Below are 15,292 nucleotides of genomic sequence, written 5' to 3'. Positions count from 1 at the left end.
CAACGCACATCAAGGGGTTTTTTTTTCCCAGCACACTGCTGGCCGTCTCTGAGCCCGGGTGTCCAGGAGTGCTGCATAAGCACGTCTGGGACGAAGCAGCTTTCTCACGCACGGAGTCTCATGCACTTTGAAGCCAGGAGGTGTAGCACCAGTTTCCCCACAGCAAGCTGCTGAGCTGACTGTGGGACCCTGCTAAAATCTTCGCCTAGTTGTTGCAGTTTAGACCTTGTTCTGGTGCTGTTTGGGTCTGTTGCACAGCAGTAGGATGGGGATTTTCCTGTAAGTGTCATACAGCTAGATTAAGACATGGAACTGCTGTATCGCAGCTGCTCACTCCAGTAACGGAAGAACATTTTATAATAGCAGGAAGGATAAGAACATGGGCATGAAACTTGGCACTGGTGTTGCAAAGAAACCTTGTCAGATGGCTTTTCTTCAGCCATCCTGGAAGTCTCTTCCTAAATTTGGCATTTGGTTCAGCTCCTGAAGCTTCAAGGCTGACACCCTCCCTGCCGAGCCCCGGCTGGCTGGGGGGGAACAGCGTGATCTCCCCGTGGCGCGTGGGCAGAGAGGGGACGCGGTGACGTGCCTGCCAGCAGGCTGAGTTTATCAGTGCTCAGCATCTCTGTTTCAGCCCGGTCAGAACATTTCACGTGGAGCTGCTGAGAAGACCAAATGCCTTTTCCATTGTCACTCTGGTACGTGTTAAGCCCAGCAGTGTTGGATACCCACTCCCCCAGCTGCTCTCTGCACCCAGGCTTGTTCTGCCCTGGTTTTCCTGCACTGATGAGTGGCTTCTCTGCACTGGCAGGAGAATGATCGTTTTCCTGGAGCCATCGTTAATTTAGGACGGGTTCCAGGGGCTTTTGCTTGAAGCTCTCTTGCTGCCTGTTTTCTACTGTAGCAGTGGTGTAGCGGCGCTGCCTGCAGTGCATAGTACATTTCAGGCTGCCTAATGCTGAGGCTAACACAGAGAGGAGCTGAATAAAAAGTAAATAACAAAAAAATAAATGTGTGGAGGGAAACAAGAAGGGGAGATAGAAGAAATAAAGTGGCAGATGGGAAGAGGGCATAAGCTAGAAGATTTAACGCCATGTAACTTTGCTAGGTGGTAGCAAAAAGGGATAAATTATAGAAAATGATGTGTTGCATTTCATTATACCTCTTTATAGAATGAAACATGAGATGTACAAAGTGGCTGTTCATTTGCTTCTGGGATGAAGCTGTTCTATTAGCCAAAACTCCTTAGAGCCGAAGGGGTTATGTGCCTGGAGCAGACATCTGTTACTGTGTTTTTTCTTCCTGGACTGTTTGTGAAATCCTGCAGTACTGGACAGAAAGCAATGCAGACTCATGTTGGGGGTCCCCTATTAGCAGTCTGATGTTCCTCTATGCCCACCTTTGTAAAGTGGTTAATTAGATGTGCAATTATAATAAATAGGAGTATTTACCCGTATGCTCCCTGAAGTCAGAAAAATCCCAGTGGGTTTACGTGACCACAGCAAAGCAGAATTCAGTCCACCTTTCTCATGTGCAGTTTGGACTGCTAAGAAGGATTTATTAGGGTTCTCAAGCAACTTCTGTTTTCTTCAGTACACAGTAGTTGCATACGTTTCACAAAAGCACAGAGAGATGGCTTCTCTTGTTATGTTTTTTCCTAGCTGAAGACTGAACCATCCCTCCTCTGATGGTTCATTTTCTGATTTGACATTGCACTGCCCTTAATCTGCTCTGCTTTGCATCCTTTTTGTCATGCAGACTGCAGTTTTCTTTCAGCATTTTCGAATGCATGGCACATCTATACAAAAAAAGTGCCTTCTGCTCTCCGAGACAAGCCTGTGCAGAAAAAAGGAGCTTCCTGAGTGCGCCAGAAATTATATCTTTTAATGTGTGATGCATTCAGAAATCAGCACACTGCAAGGATCTGCTCAGTAGCTGGAAAGTTTGTGCCGTTCAGTCAAGTCAGCTGGCAACAGAAACACAGCAAAATGAATGATAAGGTCACTGACTGCGTAACTTTTCTTAAATACTGTTCTGCAGCTGGCAAATACAACCATACATGGATAGGACGTGGTCAAGATGCACTCTGTTCACTGCCAGGACTCTTGCTCGAGACTTGGGTACTAAAGCAACAGCCAGAACAGGCTTCAGTAATTATTGACTATGTTGCTTTTTTCAAACAGTGTGATCTTGCTCTTTCAGTCTTATTCTTGGCTCCAACATCTGCATGTATTAAATGACTTTTTAAGGGTTGAAATTCTGTTGCTTTGCAGACAAAGTCCTGGAGTAGAATACTGTTTAATAGAAGAGACTTTTCTTAATGCCAGTTGGCAGTGGGTTTAGTCAATAAATGGGTGTTTGATTCTCCTGCAGGTGGAGGCAATGCAAGAAGCCTCTAGGGAAAGACATAGAGGCATTTTAAATAAACCGCTTGAGCATGCTAATCGTCTTAAATCAAGTACCAGGGTTATCCTAAAGCATTCGGATGTGACTGGTAAAATGCCATCAGGCATTTGTAAACCCTGAGCAACCCCCTGATAGAGATACAACACCGTACTTTGAAAATCTTTATTTAGAAAGACAAAGGGAGTAATCTTTAGCTACTTGTAAGCCATGAAATCAGGAGATGGTACTAAAGACTTTGCTCTAATGCCTCTGTTTCAGAAAGGAGCACTACTTCTTGCCCCAGGATGTCAAAGCACACACATCTCATTGCTGTTTTCTAGGACTGGAGGCAGCTAAAACATCAATTTATAGACTCACCACAAATTCTGCACCAGTTAATTAATGGTATGTTCCTATTCTCTGTCAGGGAGCAGGCATGGAAGCCAGACTCAATATGTGGCACGCTGAGGCTACACATAGCAGCAAAATGATGCCTTTCATCATCTCCTCAATGCTCTTCCTGATGTTGCCCAACATTTTGTTGGCTTTTTGTGGCTGCGGACACACCTGGGCTAATGATCTCAGACACCTGTCAACAGTGACTTCAAGGATCTCTTTCCTGGGCTGTGACAGCCGATTTAGTTCTATGACAACCAGCTTTGGTTTGGATTATTTTCCTCTACATGCATTACCTGATGTTTATCCACGCTGAAGCTCCTGTGCCAACACTGTGCCTTTTGTTCAGTTTTGTGAGGTCCTGCAGGTCTTCTTTGCCATCGGTGTGGCATTTGACTGCCCTAAGGAGGTTAGGAGCAGCCACAGACCTGAAGATTTTGTGCATGCTCTCTTCTGCAGGTCATGTTGTTGAATAAAATCAGCAAACACCCACTGCTGCCTCCCCTCCACCCTGAAATACCTTTCATTTGCTTCCCACCCTTTAACCTTCTTTCAGTCCAAAAATGAACCTTTCCTCCAAATTCTTTGCTTAATGATAAAAAGTCCAAGGATCATGAGGAAGAAACTGTTGAAATATGCTTCTCACCTTTATAGTCCTCATAGCTTTCTAATATAAAAGGCTTCCCAAAATTTACAGCTGTGGTCTGTTTGTAAAACAGGTGCTTCAGAAAAGACACAGTTGCCATGAATTAACCTCACAGTCATTTTCTAAACATACTGCATTATCTCTCGAGGGTGTAGGTTAGCTTTTGATACCATCCCTTTGTTTTCATCCTGGAAAACCCCAGATGTACCTAGTTACCAGGAAGGAGAGTAGTGTCAAAGAGTCTGCATCAGTCAGAGCCAAGTAAAATATTAATAATTGTGGAACTGGATGCCTAAGTGACAAGGCAGTAGCTAGGAAAGAAAGCGGGATAGCAGCAGTGTTGAGTTTTACAGCTACAAGAGACAAGGGTAGTTTAGATTTTCCTTAACAAGAACAAAAAAGACAGCACAGAACTTCTGTGAATTTATCAAAGGCTTAAAAGCCCTGAGCTATTTTAAGAGGATGCGATACAGCCACCCTTCTGCTGTGAAACGGCGAGAAAAAAAGAACTGCAACACGGCTACAACTTCCACACTGCTGTGACAACGTCTGCCGTATGCCAAATGATCAGGGCAGGCCCTCCTCTCTGCTGCAGATGCTCTCACCCATCCAGCAAATTATTGGTTGCACCAATTGATGAAACTGATGAAATATCAGGACCATGTGTACGGTCCAGGCCAGCTTTTTTGCAATCTGTTCGTCCGGCAGAAGCTCTGTGAGCACGGCCGCCTGCTGCAGGAAGTGGCTCTGTGGGCAGGAGGATCCACAGCCCTCACGCAGACTTCATGGCTCCGGCAGAGAAGCATTATTGTTGGTGAGGTGAGGAAGAAGTGGCTGTGAACCATCCAAACAGACGGTCAAAAATCCAGTGGTGCTTGTTGTCACCATACCTCTAGAGTACCAATGTTTTGGCCAAGCCTCAGCTCCCCTGATCTGTTTACCTAATGTCCCCCTGCACTTCCACTTAAGTATGAGCTTATTTCCTGTACTAAACTACCCTGCGTCTTGCGGTTAGTTATTAACTAGCTGTTGTGTTTGAAAAAGGGCTTTATTTCAGCAGAAAGTGATTCTTTTGCAATCCTCGCTCAGTTTGGGGGAGCTTTGCAATCTGCCGGTGAGACATCCTCTTGCAGCACAAAGCAGTTTGTGCAAAATAAATGCGTGCATCATATTTTCCAGGCAATTTTCATCTGACCAAATGAAGTAAGGTTGATTTCCAGCAACAGAAAGGAAGAGTAAACTATTCATAATTTTGACAAATACATTCTGTTGGGGGGAATTCCCAACCACCTGCTCCTTTAGGAGCTGTTGAACAGCCTGGAGAGGAGAAGTCTCCTCGGGGATCCTGGGGGTAGGTTCAGCTTTCGGCACAAACTCTTACAGTATCACACTCTGTGGAGAAATTAATTATTTGTAATTTCTGGTATTCTCTTGGTTTTGCTTGTTTTATTTTAGGAGAAGTTCCCAGATAAGATTCGTGAACGCCATGTGCTGAAGCATGAGGGTGGAATGAGTGAGCGGAAGATCGAGTCTTGCGTCACTTGATTTCTATATGCATAAATCTGACTAAAGTAAATATCAGGGAAAAGGAAATTGTCACTGTTTACTTATTCCAATTACTCATGCTTTCGTATTTCTTTTAATCCCCTCCAGGCCCACGTCTGTTATCTCTAAGGACATCTAGAAGCTATTTGTTCAGGACCAGGTACCTGAATCGCCTTTAAATTCCAATTTTTTGTCTTTTAATGCCATTCTTTTTTACATTAAGATTTTGAGTTCAGGTAGATCACAGTGTTAGATGGGCACACATGCAAGTCTGAAATGCCATCTATGTTCTTCTCTCTGTGTTTAGACCCAGATCAGCCGAAGTGTCTTGCATCTCTGCAGGGGGAAATGTCTCTCCGCAAGGCTCAGGTTGGCATCCAAACCTTGCAGCAGCTGCTGCTGCTGAGACTGGGAGCCTTCTCTCTGCCAGGCATGTATCACTTGTGCTTTTTTTTCACTGTACTTCTCAGCATTTTTTTTTGTGCAAGGGTTGACCAATCTGTGGTATTTCTCTCCTGCGTCAGCACTGCCTTGGGAAAATTCAGCACTGGGAAACTGAAGATAGGAGCTGACACTCACAACCATCTGACTCTTTTAGGGCTGGACAGTAACAACTGATGACTAGGGGATATTTGTGAGGGAGAAACCTGTTTTCTGACCAGCCTTTTCACTTCAGAAAGGATCTTGCTGAGTTGTTAACCACTATCTTCCCCATCTTACCCAATTGAGTGAAACAAATTATTCCATGAACAATGAACTAATGAAACTCAGTTTTGATAGACTTATATGTATTCTCCTCTCATGCCCAGTACTCCCATTTTCCTTGTGACCTTCCTGTTCCTTTGATACTTCAGTTTCCCCAGTAAATCCCCCAAATTGCCACCCAGTTCTCCCAACCACCTGTCACGTCTCCCAAGTATGGGATGGGGAAGAGGCGGCAAGTAACAGCTGAGCTCCCCACGTTGTCGTTCCTCTAATGTCAATGCTGATTCCTGAGATACATCAACCCATTTTGATAAAACCTGGGGGAATGTCATATATCTGCTAAAATTAATTTTCCCATCTCTGGCCTTGTTTTCGCATTCCTGCATCCTACTGACACGAAACACAACTAGATACTGGTGGATACTGTGGCAAAAGTGCATATCTAATATTTACAGGGTTCAGCTAATTTTATAAAGGAAAGAAACAACAAAAAGAAAAGGCAGTAAGTCTGACAAACAGAGTTGATACATGCCCTAGTGAAAAGAATTGTTCATAAAGTCTCCTAGCCATGCAGCAGGCTCTGGGGGTCTGTAAGTGAATGCAGGGATTGTGCATACCATCCTCTACCCACGGGGAGTTAAAATTCAGGTTAGAGATTAATCCCTTATCCAGTTTTGATCTGGTGTCAGGCCAGGTGTATGCAGCTGCCATGCAAGACCAGCACCTACAGAGCTTGATAAGGCTCTGTGTTAGACTTCTTTAATGGTCCTCACCCACTTAGAATCACAGAATCATTTCAGTTGGGAAAGACATTTAAGACCACTGAGTCCAGCTGTTAATGTATGTTAATATATATGAAGAAAGTTCTTCAAGTAACTAACTAGGACTCTGGGGCTGCTACCTGAGACTTCAGCTATATCCAGGGAAGGCCAAGAGACTCCAGAGCTGCCTGGCAACAGTCCCAGGAAGCCACAGGGCATAGACTGTCCCCCAACATCGACAAAACTCCTTGGGTGGATTCCCCGGAGGAGCCTGGGGCTGCGACCTGCTCAAGTCAGCTGTCTCCAGGGGAGGCCCAAACGTCCTGGAGCTGCCTGGGAGGATTCCCAGGGAGCTCCTGGGTTTGTACCTGCATGGACAAAAACTTGGTGTGGCTGTCCTGGAGGAGTCTGGGGCTGTGTCCTGGGCCTTCAGCTTTCTCCCGAGGAGGCCAAGGCCATCCTGAACAAGCCTGGGAAAATTCCTGCAGAGCCACGGAACCCAGACCTCCCCCAACATACACAACGCTCTTTGTGTCGCTGATTTGGAGGAGCTGGGGGCTGGGGCCCGGCAATTCACCTGGCTCCAGAGGAAGCCCAAACACTGTTCACATGCTTCAGGCGTGCGGTCCCTCATATCGGCTGAAGAGAAAATAAACAAACCTGGCCTGGCGGTGAACTGGTATAGAACTGAAGAGGATTTGGGGTGTATTTCTGGTCACCGACAAACAGCAGCGGGGGAACGGCCTCTGCCCGCCGGCTCGCGGCGATGCGCTCTCCCGGGGGAGCGACGCGGGGCTGCCCGCGGGGTCTCGGCGGCTGCGCTAGGCCCCGCTGCCTCCGCCGGCCGCGGGACCCAGGCGCTGCCCGCCCCGGCCTCGCCCAGGCGCCGGGGCCGGGGCGCGGCCTACCCCCAGGGCCGCGCGTCGCCACCGCAGCGGCCACCGGCGACCCCCGCCCCGCCCGCGGGCCGTGCGGGGCGGCGGAGGCGGAGCCGCGTCCGGGGCGGGGCGGCGCCGGGGCCAGTCGCTGCCTCAGCGCCGGGGTGGGCGGCGCGGAGCGGAGCGGCGCGGCGCGGGGTGATGGAGCCGCGGGCTCTCGCCGCCCGCGCCCCGGCACGCAGCGCCCGCTGAGGCCCGCCCGCCGCCGCCGCAGCGCGGCCGCCCCTCGCCGCCCGCCGCCACCCCCCCACCCCCGGGAAATGGCCACGGAGCCCCCGCGGCCGGCGCCGCCCGCAGCGGGGCGCCCGGAGGGCGGCCGCGGGCGCTGCGCGGGCGGCGGGCGCGGTGAGGCGGAGGAGGCCGCGGCCCAGCCGGCGCTCGGCGCCTCCCCGGGCCCCGCGGTGGCGGTAGCAGCAGCAGCGGCGGCGGCGGCGGGGGGCCGGCGGCGGGGGCTGAACGGCTGCGTGCCGCTGTCGCACCAGGTGGCCGGGCACATGTACGGCAAGGATAAAGGCGGTGAGCGGCGGCGGGGCGCGGGGAGGTGGGCGGCGGGGGCAGAGCCGGGCCGGCCGTGAGGGGGTTCCCCCCCTCCCCAGCACTCCCGTTTATCTTAATTCTTCCAGACCTGATTGTGGCGGGGCGGGTCTCGCTTCAATTCTCCTCACGTCCCGCTGGCGGCGACCGGCAGCTCCGCTCTTGGCGGGGGGGTGTGTGTGTAGGTGACAGGCGGGAGGGGGACCCGCACGGCCCCCCCGGCTGGGCTGTCCGCTCCGGTTGGGCCCCGGGTGCCGGCCGGGGCGGGGGGGGCGGTGCTGGGGGTCCCCTCGGCGCTGAGGGGTCGGTCTCCCCGGTCGGGGTCGGCGGAGCTCACCGGCGTGGACGAGGCGGTATCGCCTCTGCCCAGTATTCCTCTGATGGTTTCTGTAACTGGTAATGACCCCTCAGGACGGGGTAGTTCACGGGCACCGTTAAGCCTCTGCAGTTCAGCTTCATTTTAACAAGGACCTTGGAAAAAAGTAGGAATTTAGGTAACGGCATGCTGGTACCCTCAGAACGTATGTTGAAACTACACTTCATCTAAAGGGAACCCCCGAACTGGCCACCAGAAATTTAAGCGGAATTTTTAAGTGATTTATTAACCTGGCGTAATTTCTTAGTTGCTTGTTTATCTGATGGTAAAAGTAAGCCCAAACCAATGGCCTAACAGTACAAGTACCGTGAGGATACAGCGTTTTTGAAGCGTGCCTCGACTAGCTTTAAAATTCTGTGTTAATTCCAGGTTGAGGAGTTGGCCTCTCTGATGAAGGTGCCTTTTAACACAGGCAGTGGTCAGTGCCAGAGCAAGTGGCCAAGATAATGTTGCCAAATGGCATTTTTCACCCTTCCAGGGCATCACGTTTGGTATAACTCCTGCCTTTGAGCCAAGTGTAAGGCAGACATCCATTCCGCTCCCAGTGGGCCCTTTGAGTAGCTGTAACACACACCTGCTGTCTTGTTGCCTCTGAACCCTGTGGGTAGGAACTGCTTCTGCTGAACAGGCCGAGGCCTGAACTTCGGAACCCCTTCAGCCCTCAGTGAGTGGAATTACAGCACTAATGGCACTGTGAGTTTGTCTTATCTACAGCCTGCACCCATGGCATGTCTTGCTGCTGATAATCTCCACAGCAAAGTAATTCTTGCCTTGCCCCTGCTGCAACGGGTGCAATAAATGTCAAGGGAGGTACGTTGGATCCTTGGAGCTGAGTGTCTTCCTCATCGTTCATAATTATAATGGGGGGTGGGATCAGGTGAAGAAGGCTCACTTCAGGGAGAGCCTCGGCTTTGGCACGTCAGTTTTATTGCAGTTGGATCAAGCCACTATGGGTGATACACCATTTATGTTGTGGGTGCAGCTCAGATGGATTAGGTAAAGTTAGCTCCTTGACATCTAATGAGCAAGACCAAGGTTTTCCTGCGGAGGTACCACCACAGTTGATGATCTCATCTTAGAAACCGAGTTTTACAGTGAAGACCAGAGTTGCTCTGGTGCTCACAGCTCTCATTTTTGTAACTGAAACTTCTTGTTTTATTTCTTTACAGATGTTGTATGTAGGAGTCCAGGCAGTTGAGTTGCTAAAGATACAGGGTCATGTATAAATCTGCAGTGCTGCTCCCTGTGATGTCTTTGTTGTGAAGCTAATGGTTGGATGTTTGGATATGTGTAGTTGCTAATAGCACTGGTAAGGAATATCACAGACAATCTGTATGCCAGGATCTGTGAGAACTTCAAGCATGTGTGAGGAAACCAGTGTGTCTTGTACCTTCTCCGTCACGATTTCTGCCTTTTCCTACAGAAGTCACCCTTCCGTTCTGCCCCTTTCAATCCCATTGAACCATTAACATTTTAAAAGCCTAAAGCTACAAAACCAGTATGCCTTTTTGTCGAGATACCTCTGTTGCTATGTGTACAACATGGCAAGTGTACCTTGAAGGTTATACCCAGCTGGTGTTTGTATCTGAGCTGGTTACTGATTCAAGCTCAGAGCCTTCCTAGTTCTGCCCAGCTTCCTCCTGCTTGTCAGTGCTGTCCTCTCCGTGCAGCTTCCCTTCTGTCCCCGCATACAAACGTGCAGAGGACTTGGAGGTATATGAAGTATTTGTTAACTGTTTTTTTGGTTAAAGTATGCCTGAAAATTTCTTTGCTGTAGTGTTCTCTCCCTCCTGAATAACCTCTTCATTTTCCCTTTGCTCCCTGTGACTGTTACTGCTTTGTAGAGCGAGGGCTCTGAGCAGTCTCCCTACAAGTGCACATAGACTCCTGGCTTCTGGGCACCGTGACTGACCTTTTGTTGGATGCTGTGTTCAGTAGAGCTTCCCCTGGAGCAGGGTAAATGGTATGTAGTGCACTGAGGTAACCACCTTGGGTTGTCAGTTCCGTGGAGAGAGACAGGAGCTGATGGAATATGCCACCTTACAAAGCCTCCCCACCTGGCTGTGCTTTAGTGCCTGTACCTGCCGGAGGTCCCCAAGCTGTCATGGGATTCTATAGCTGAAGGACCTGTTCTCTTCTGGTGTGACTTGCTCAGTTATGCAAATCACAAAACTTGTAACTTTGACTGCTGTTTTCCCGATGCAAAGGTTAAGGTGGCACACACATACTGATCAGTCCTTACTAGATGCTCTCAGAGGATCTTTTCTAAAGTAAATATTCATCGTGTTTGTGCAGAACAGGTTTTGTCTGTAGTGAATCTTGTGGATTGGATGTGATTATTTAGTTTGTTTTTTTGTTTAGAAGAGTGTGTACTTCTGTATGGGTTATTTTTGCAGTAGATTTGAGTTGCAGAATGCTAGCAAACTTTGAATGCAGAGCCATAGAGAAATGTTTGTGAGATTTCAGAATTTTAATTTTGGTACAGTTCTGCTGCTTCTTCAGAAATGTTAAATTGCTTATTTATATATTAAAACAGTTCTACTCCTTATCTGTGCTGAAAAACCTCAGGAACCCTAGAACAAAACCACAACCAATGTCCATATATTAGTATGATCTGCAGGTGATGGTATCTCTGGTGGTTGTTGTAGATCAGAGGGAAGGTTATGGAGTTTTCATCTTTGTGATGAATGTTGAAACATGAGTCTTTGGTTTCTAGGCCTGCCACAGTCACAGTTACAGAATAGGTGCTCTAGTCTGTCAAGATATTCAGAGGGCGAGGGAAGTTTAGACAGCGTCAGGTCATACTGAACTCTTAAAGTAATACGTATCAATCCAATCGTGTATGGGTTCTATTTCCAGGAATATTTGCTCAGTCTTTCTACCTTGTTAATGGTTGTCTTGTCTTATCAGCAAAGCCAACATGCAGATTTTGAAGATTATGTGTTATAAAACCTTTTTTAATGTTGTTATTAGCAATTCACATTCACATACTTTGTGCACTTTGCTAAAGGTTTCCAGCACACGCAGAAGGGTACAGCATTGGCGGGGAAAGAAGCTATTGTGTCTTGGAGATGTTGTGGTAGTCCACAGTATTTTTCTGTAAAGTATACAAAAATCCAACTTTCAGCAAGCAATATGACTTGAGAGCTGTTTTATGCAAATTTTTAAACCCACTCTTTGTTCATTGGCATAGCCAACTAAGGAAACAACTTTTCTAAGTGTGGTGGTTGTTTTAAAGTTAATGTCTTAGTCTCTAAAGATTTTGTTTAGTTTCTGAGACAGCACAACGGAGCCCATTCAGAGATAATGCTTTCTGAAGGGTAAAAACACAATTGCTGTTACAACTGCAAACTCTCTTTGAGACACAAAGCTGGCTTGTTCTACTGTGTTTCCTCAAGTGGTAAGCTGAAGATAGAACCTATTTTGGATACAGCTGAAATTTCTGCTTCCATTCTAAGCTAAATAAATTACTATCTGAAAATCTATAAATAAATCCTAGCAGAAATTTTTTTTTTCCAGAAGTGGGTTTTTCTTCTTCCCTTGCAACTGATGATCTTGAAATTTAGAGTACGTTTCACAGGGATGTAGTTATTTTTCTTCATTCATGCCCATATCCATCTCTTGAGTACTCCCAGATACTCAGTTGCATTTCTTATGCACCTACTCAGCAATATTGCTGACTGGAGTGTCATTAAGTGAAGATATTTTGGGTTTTTTTTTCATGCAGGCATGATGAAGGTGGTTGCCTGGCAGAGGTGAAGTTCTGTATTGTAATTATGGGTGATACAAATAGTAGCATCTGGTTAGCATGGAATGCTATAGGGGTGCTACTTCTAGTAATGCAGAAGTGCTCTTTCTGTGCCACTAGTACAGAAATACATTCACAGGACATAGGTTTCTATTTTAGCTAGTGAAAATGCATTAAACTTGGTACTAATTCCTTTAACTTCTTGGCACTGTTGGAAGAACAACTTATCAGTTATTTAAATAAGGGAGTGTCTATGTAATCTTCCATAGTTGAATGAATGCCTTTTTTGGGTGGAACTTCTAATGTCAAATCCCAGTACTGTGTTGGCCTTGAGCAGAATTAGACCCAAGAAACCATCTAATGTCTGGGAAAAGAGGAATGCAAGCAAACTTCTGCTAAGGTTTTTCTGTAGGAGCTGCCAATTTCAACTCTAATGCGCAGTACTGAAATCAGTACAAGTTTGCAAATAGGTTGTCCCTGATGAGGTATTTACTATTTCTGGGAGGAAAAAGGAAAAAAAAGCAAGCTGTATTTCTTAAAATTGAGCCCTGAAGGAAATGCTTCTCTTCTAGGTATACTGCAGCATCCGGATGGGACTGTGCTGAAGCAATTGCAGCCACCACCTCGTGGTCCCAGGGAGCAAGAGTTCTACAACAAGGTGAGGGAGCTGGAAGGACGGGTGTCCTTCTTGTAGAAGTACATCCTTAGCGTTGTGGTTGGGAAAGTGCAACCTAAATAACTAAATGATAGGTCACTGACAGCCCGGTCATGGTATCTGTGTGCTGGGTAGAACTTTCTTCCCTCTAAATCGCTGTCCCCGTGCCAGACCTACTTCACTCACAGGATTTAAGCTAGCTTATTTCCTCATGGGACAGCGGGGTTTTCACAGCATCTAAGATTTTATTGAAAAGTCTTATATTATCTCCATCTATGATTAAAGGGTGGTATGTTTGATCCCATCTTTCTCATGTCACTGAGTGTCTCAGAATTGGTTGCATCTACATTTAGCATGTCTCACGCTTCCGTCTAGTCTGGTTTATTACTAGAAGTATTGCTCTGTTCACTGTATTAAAACTCAGCTCATTTAAAAAGTCAAGAAAAAGTGAAACTCTGATTGTTTTAACTTTAGTTTGTTGTATTTTTCCTGTTGCTCATCTTCAACTTGCTTTATCAGTAACTTTAATAACAGAAATCAGGAAAGCTGTTGCTTGTTGTCTTATGAGGGTAAACTCTGTTTAGACCATCTTTCCCTTACCTACCTACCTGCCAGTGATAGTCCATCACCTGTTTTTGCTAGATCAGCTTGATACGTCATCCCTTTTCATGGCTTATTAGGTGTAAAGAACTGTAGAAATCATCTTGCAGGATGAGAGAGGAGTCTTGAGACCCTCTTTTTTTTAGCGTTGTTTGGTTTGGGTTCCATTCTCCTGCTCCCTCCCCCACCCCAAGGGTATTATTTTAAATTATCAAGACCTCACACATTTTGTGGAAATATGTCACATTAAAACAAGCTGAGCAACATGCTCTAAGCTAACAATGTGTTTGTATGGTAGCATTACTTGATAATTCTTGTGATGGGACTGCTAGACAACGCAGCAGCTTTTGGGTTAGTAGGAGCTCGACAGGAGCCAGTTAAATCTAAATGTAAATATTTTTCTGAGATTTCTCAGTGACTGTCATTTAGATGAGGTTAAGAATGGTGCAATCCAGCCTGAGCAGTAACTCTTCAGTAGAAGGAGAAAGCTTGAACGGATTCCTTTGAGTGCCAGGTTACTTACTCTTCTGTGAAATCCTGAGGTACGGACAGTAAACCTGTCTAAAGCTAGCAGGTAAGAGGGATAAGCTTGAGCACTGCTTAGACATTAACCGTTCACAGCACAGGTTTTATCATTTTGCCTGCTTCTAGGGCTTACGTGACAAGGCGTGAGCAAGACTCTGGGCAAAATTTTTGAGAAAGAGGTCTGTGTTAGTGCCCATGTTACTATGCCGTGTCACAGTGGAAGAAGTCAGGTCTCAGTGCTGGTAACTTCCAGATTTAGCTTCCATTATATCCTCCAGGGCCTTGCTGGGTCACTTCAGATTTTTTTGGTTCTAAGCCATTTGGGATGGGGGTTGAGAAATTCGGGAAAAATATGGAGAAAGGGAAAGGTGTATATGTGCTTGGTTGTACGTGGACTAGAATGCCTTTTTGTGGGAGAAGGGAAGGAGAGCAAACACGTACGTTATAAGGTGAAAGTACAGGAGAAAGGTCTTAGGGATTTGTTTCTTCTCAATGACTAACTGCTGTCATGTTTGCTCTGGGGCAAGAACCATGTGATATATACAGGATATAGACACCTAAGCACTACCTGTGGTTGGTACAAGATGAGGATTACTGCGGATTGTGAGGTTTAGTGTAAGGTACAGTTTCACATACAGCTTGAGCTGGTAAAATAGCTCATTGCTGCCAAGAGGGAAATGCCTTTCTTCCTATTCTTGCCATTTACCTTGTGCTTTGCTGGTGCTTTTTGGACATCGGTGATCTGACTGCACATCTTCCTTGTGTTGGTAGTCTTCTGTCAATTTTAGGGATTAAACTGGTAAGGAGGGGACACAACAGCAGGACTGCCCTGTTTTGGTGACTGAGCTCAATGCTCTTGTGGTCTATAATCAAAGAGACGATACCACCTTGGAGTAAGCTAATGAGTCTCCAGAGAATGGGGGAAGGAGAATTTTACCACTCTTTGAGACAAGGGGTGGTTTACAAGGCAGTCAGGTACAGAAGATGGTGAGCAACAGAGCAGAAATTAAACAAGTGAAACAAGACTGATGAACCCCAGGCTGTTGCTTTGTCAGGACTAGACACTGATAAGATCAGACCAGAAGGTTATCCATTAGTATATGTGGATTAATCATGACTTTTTTTGTTTCTGCACCTATTTATTCACATGTGCTTAGAACTGCTTTGTCTGTAGCAAGAGATCAGCTATTGCTTCCTTTGCGTGCTACCTTACTCTGGCCTGAATTAAGGTTAGTACCCCAGTACCTGGGCCAGAAATGCGTGGGGTTTTTTACTTACAGGTAAAGTAAACCTCCTTGGCTGAAGTAATTGAGAACCTCTGTAGTTTATGATAGCAAGAAGATGAACGTGTCTCAGTTTCAGCTGTACAGGTCAGCTGAAGAGCAGCTATCTCGGATCTGAGGCAGAAGTGCCTTCCCGTAAGCAGCAGTGACCAGGAAGCGGTATTTCAGCATGGGGTCTGAGTGCTCGTGAGCTGA

The 15,292-nt window shown here is 46.7% G+C and overlaps 1 protein-coding gene across 1 annotated transcript in view; it reads left to right on the top strand.

The window, feature by feature from the left end:
- Positions 1 to 7,636: 7,636 nt before the first annotated feature.
- IPMK (inositol polyphosphate multikinase) overlaps positions 7,637 to 15,292 on the top strand; it is a 44,613-nt gene continuing 36,957 nt past the window's right edge. The window contains exons 1-2 of the mRNA XM_074924296.1: positions 7,637 to 7,892; positions 12,607 to 12,692. Of these exons, the coding sequence (XP_074780397.1) occupies positions 7,637 to 7,892; positions 12,607 to 12,692 (342 nt within the window). The remainder of the gene's footprint in view (positions 7,893 to 12,606; positions 12,693 to 15,292) is intronic.

This window comes from Athene noctua, chromosome 21 (genome assembly GCF_965140245.1).
Source record: "Athene noctua chromosome 21, bAthNoc1.hap1.1, whole genome shotgun sequence".
NCBI classification, from domain to species: Eukaryota; Metazoa; Chordata; class Aves; order Strigiformes; family Strigidae; genus Athene; species Athene noctua.
Note: the sequence above shows the minus strand (reverse complement) of the source record. Positions and strands in the feature narration are given on the sequence as shown.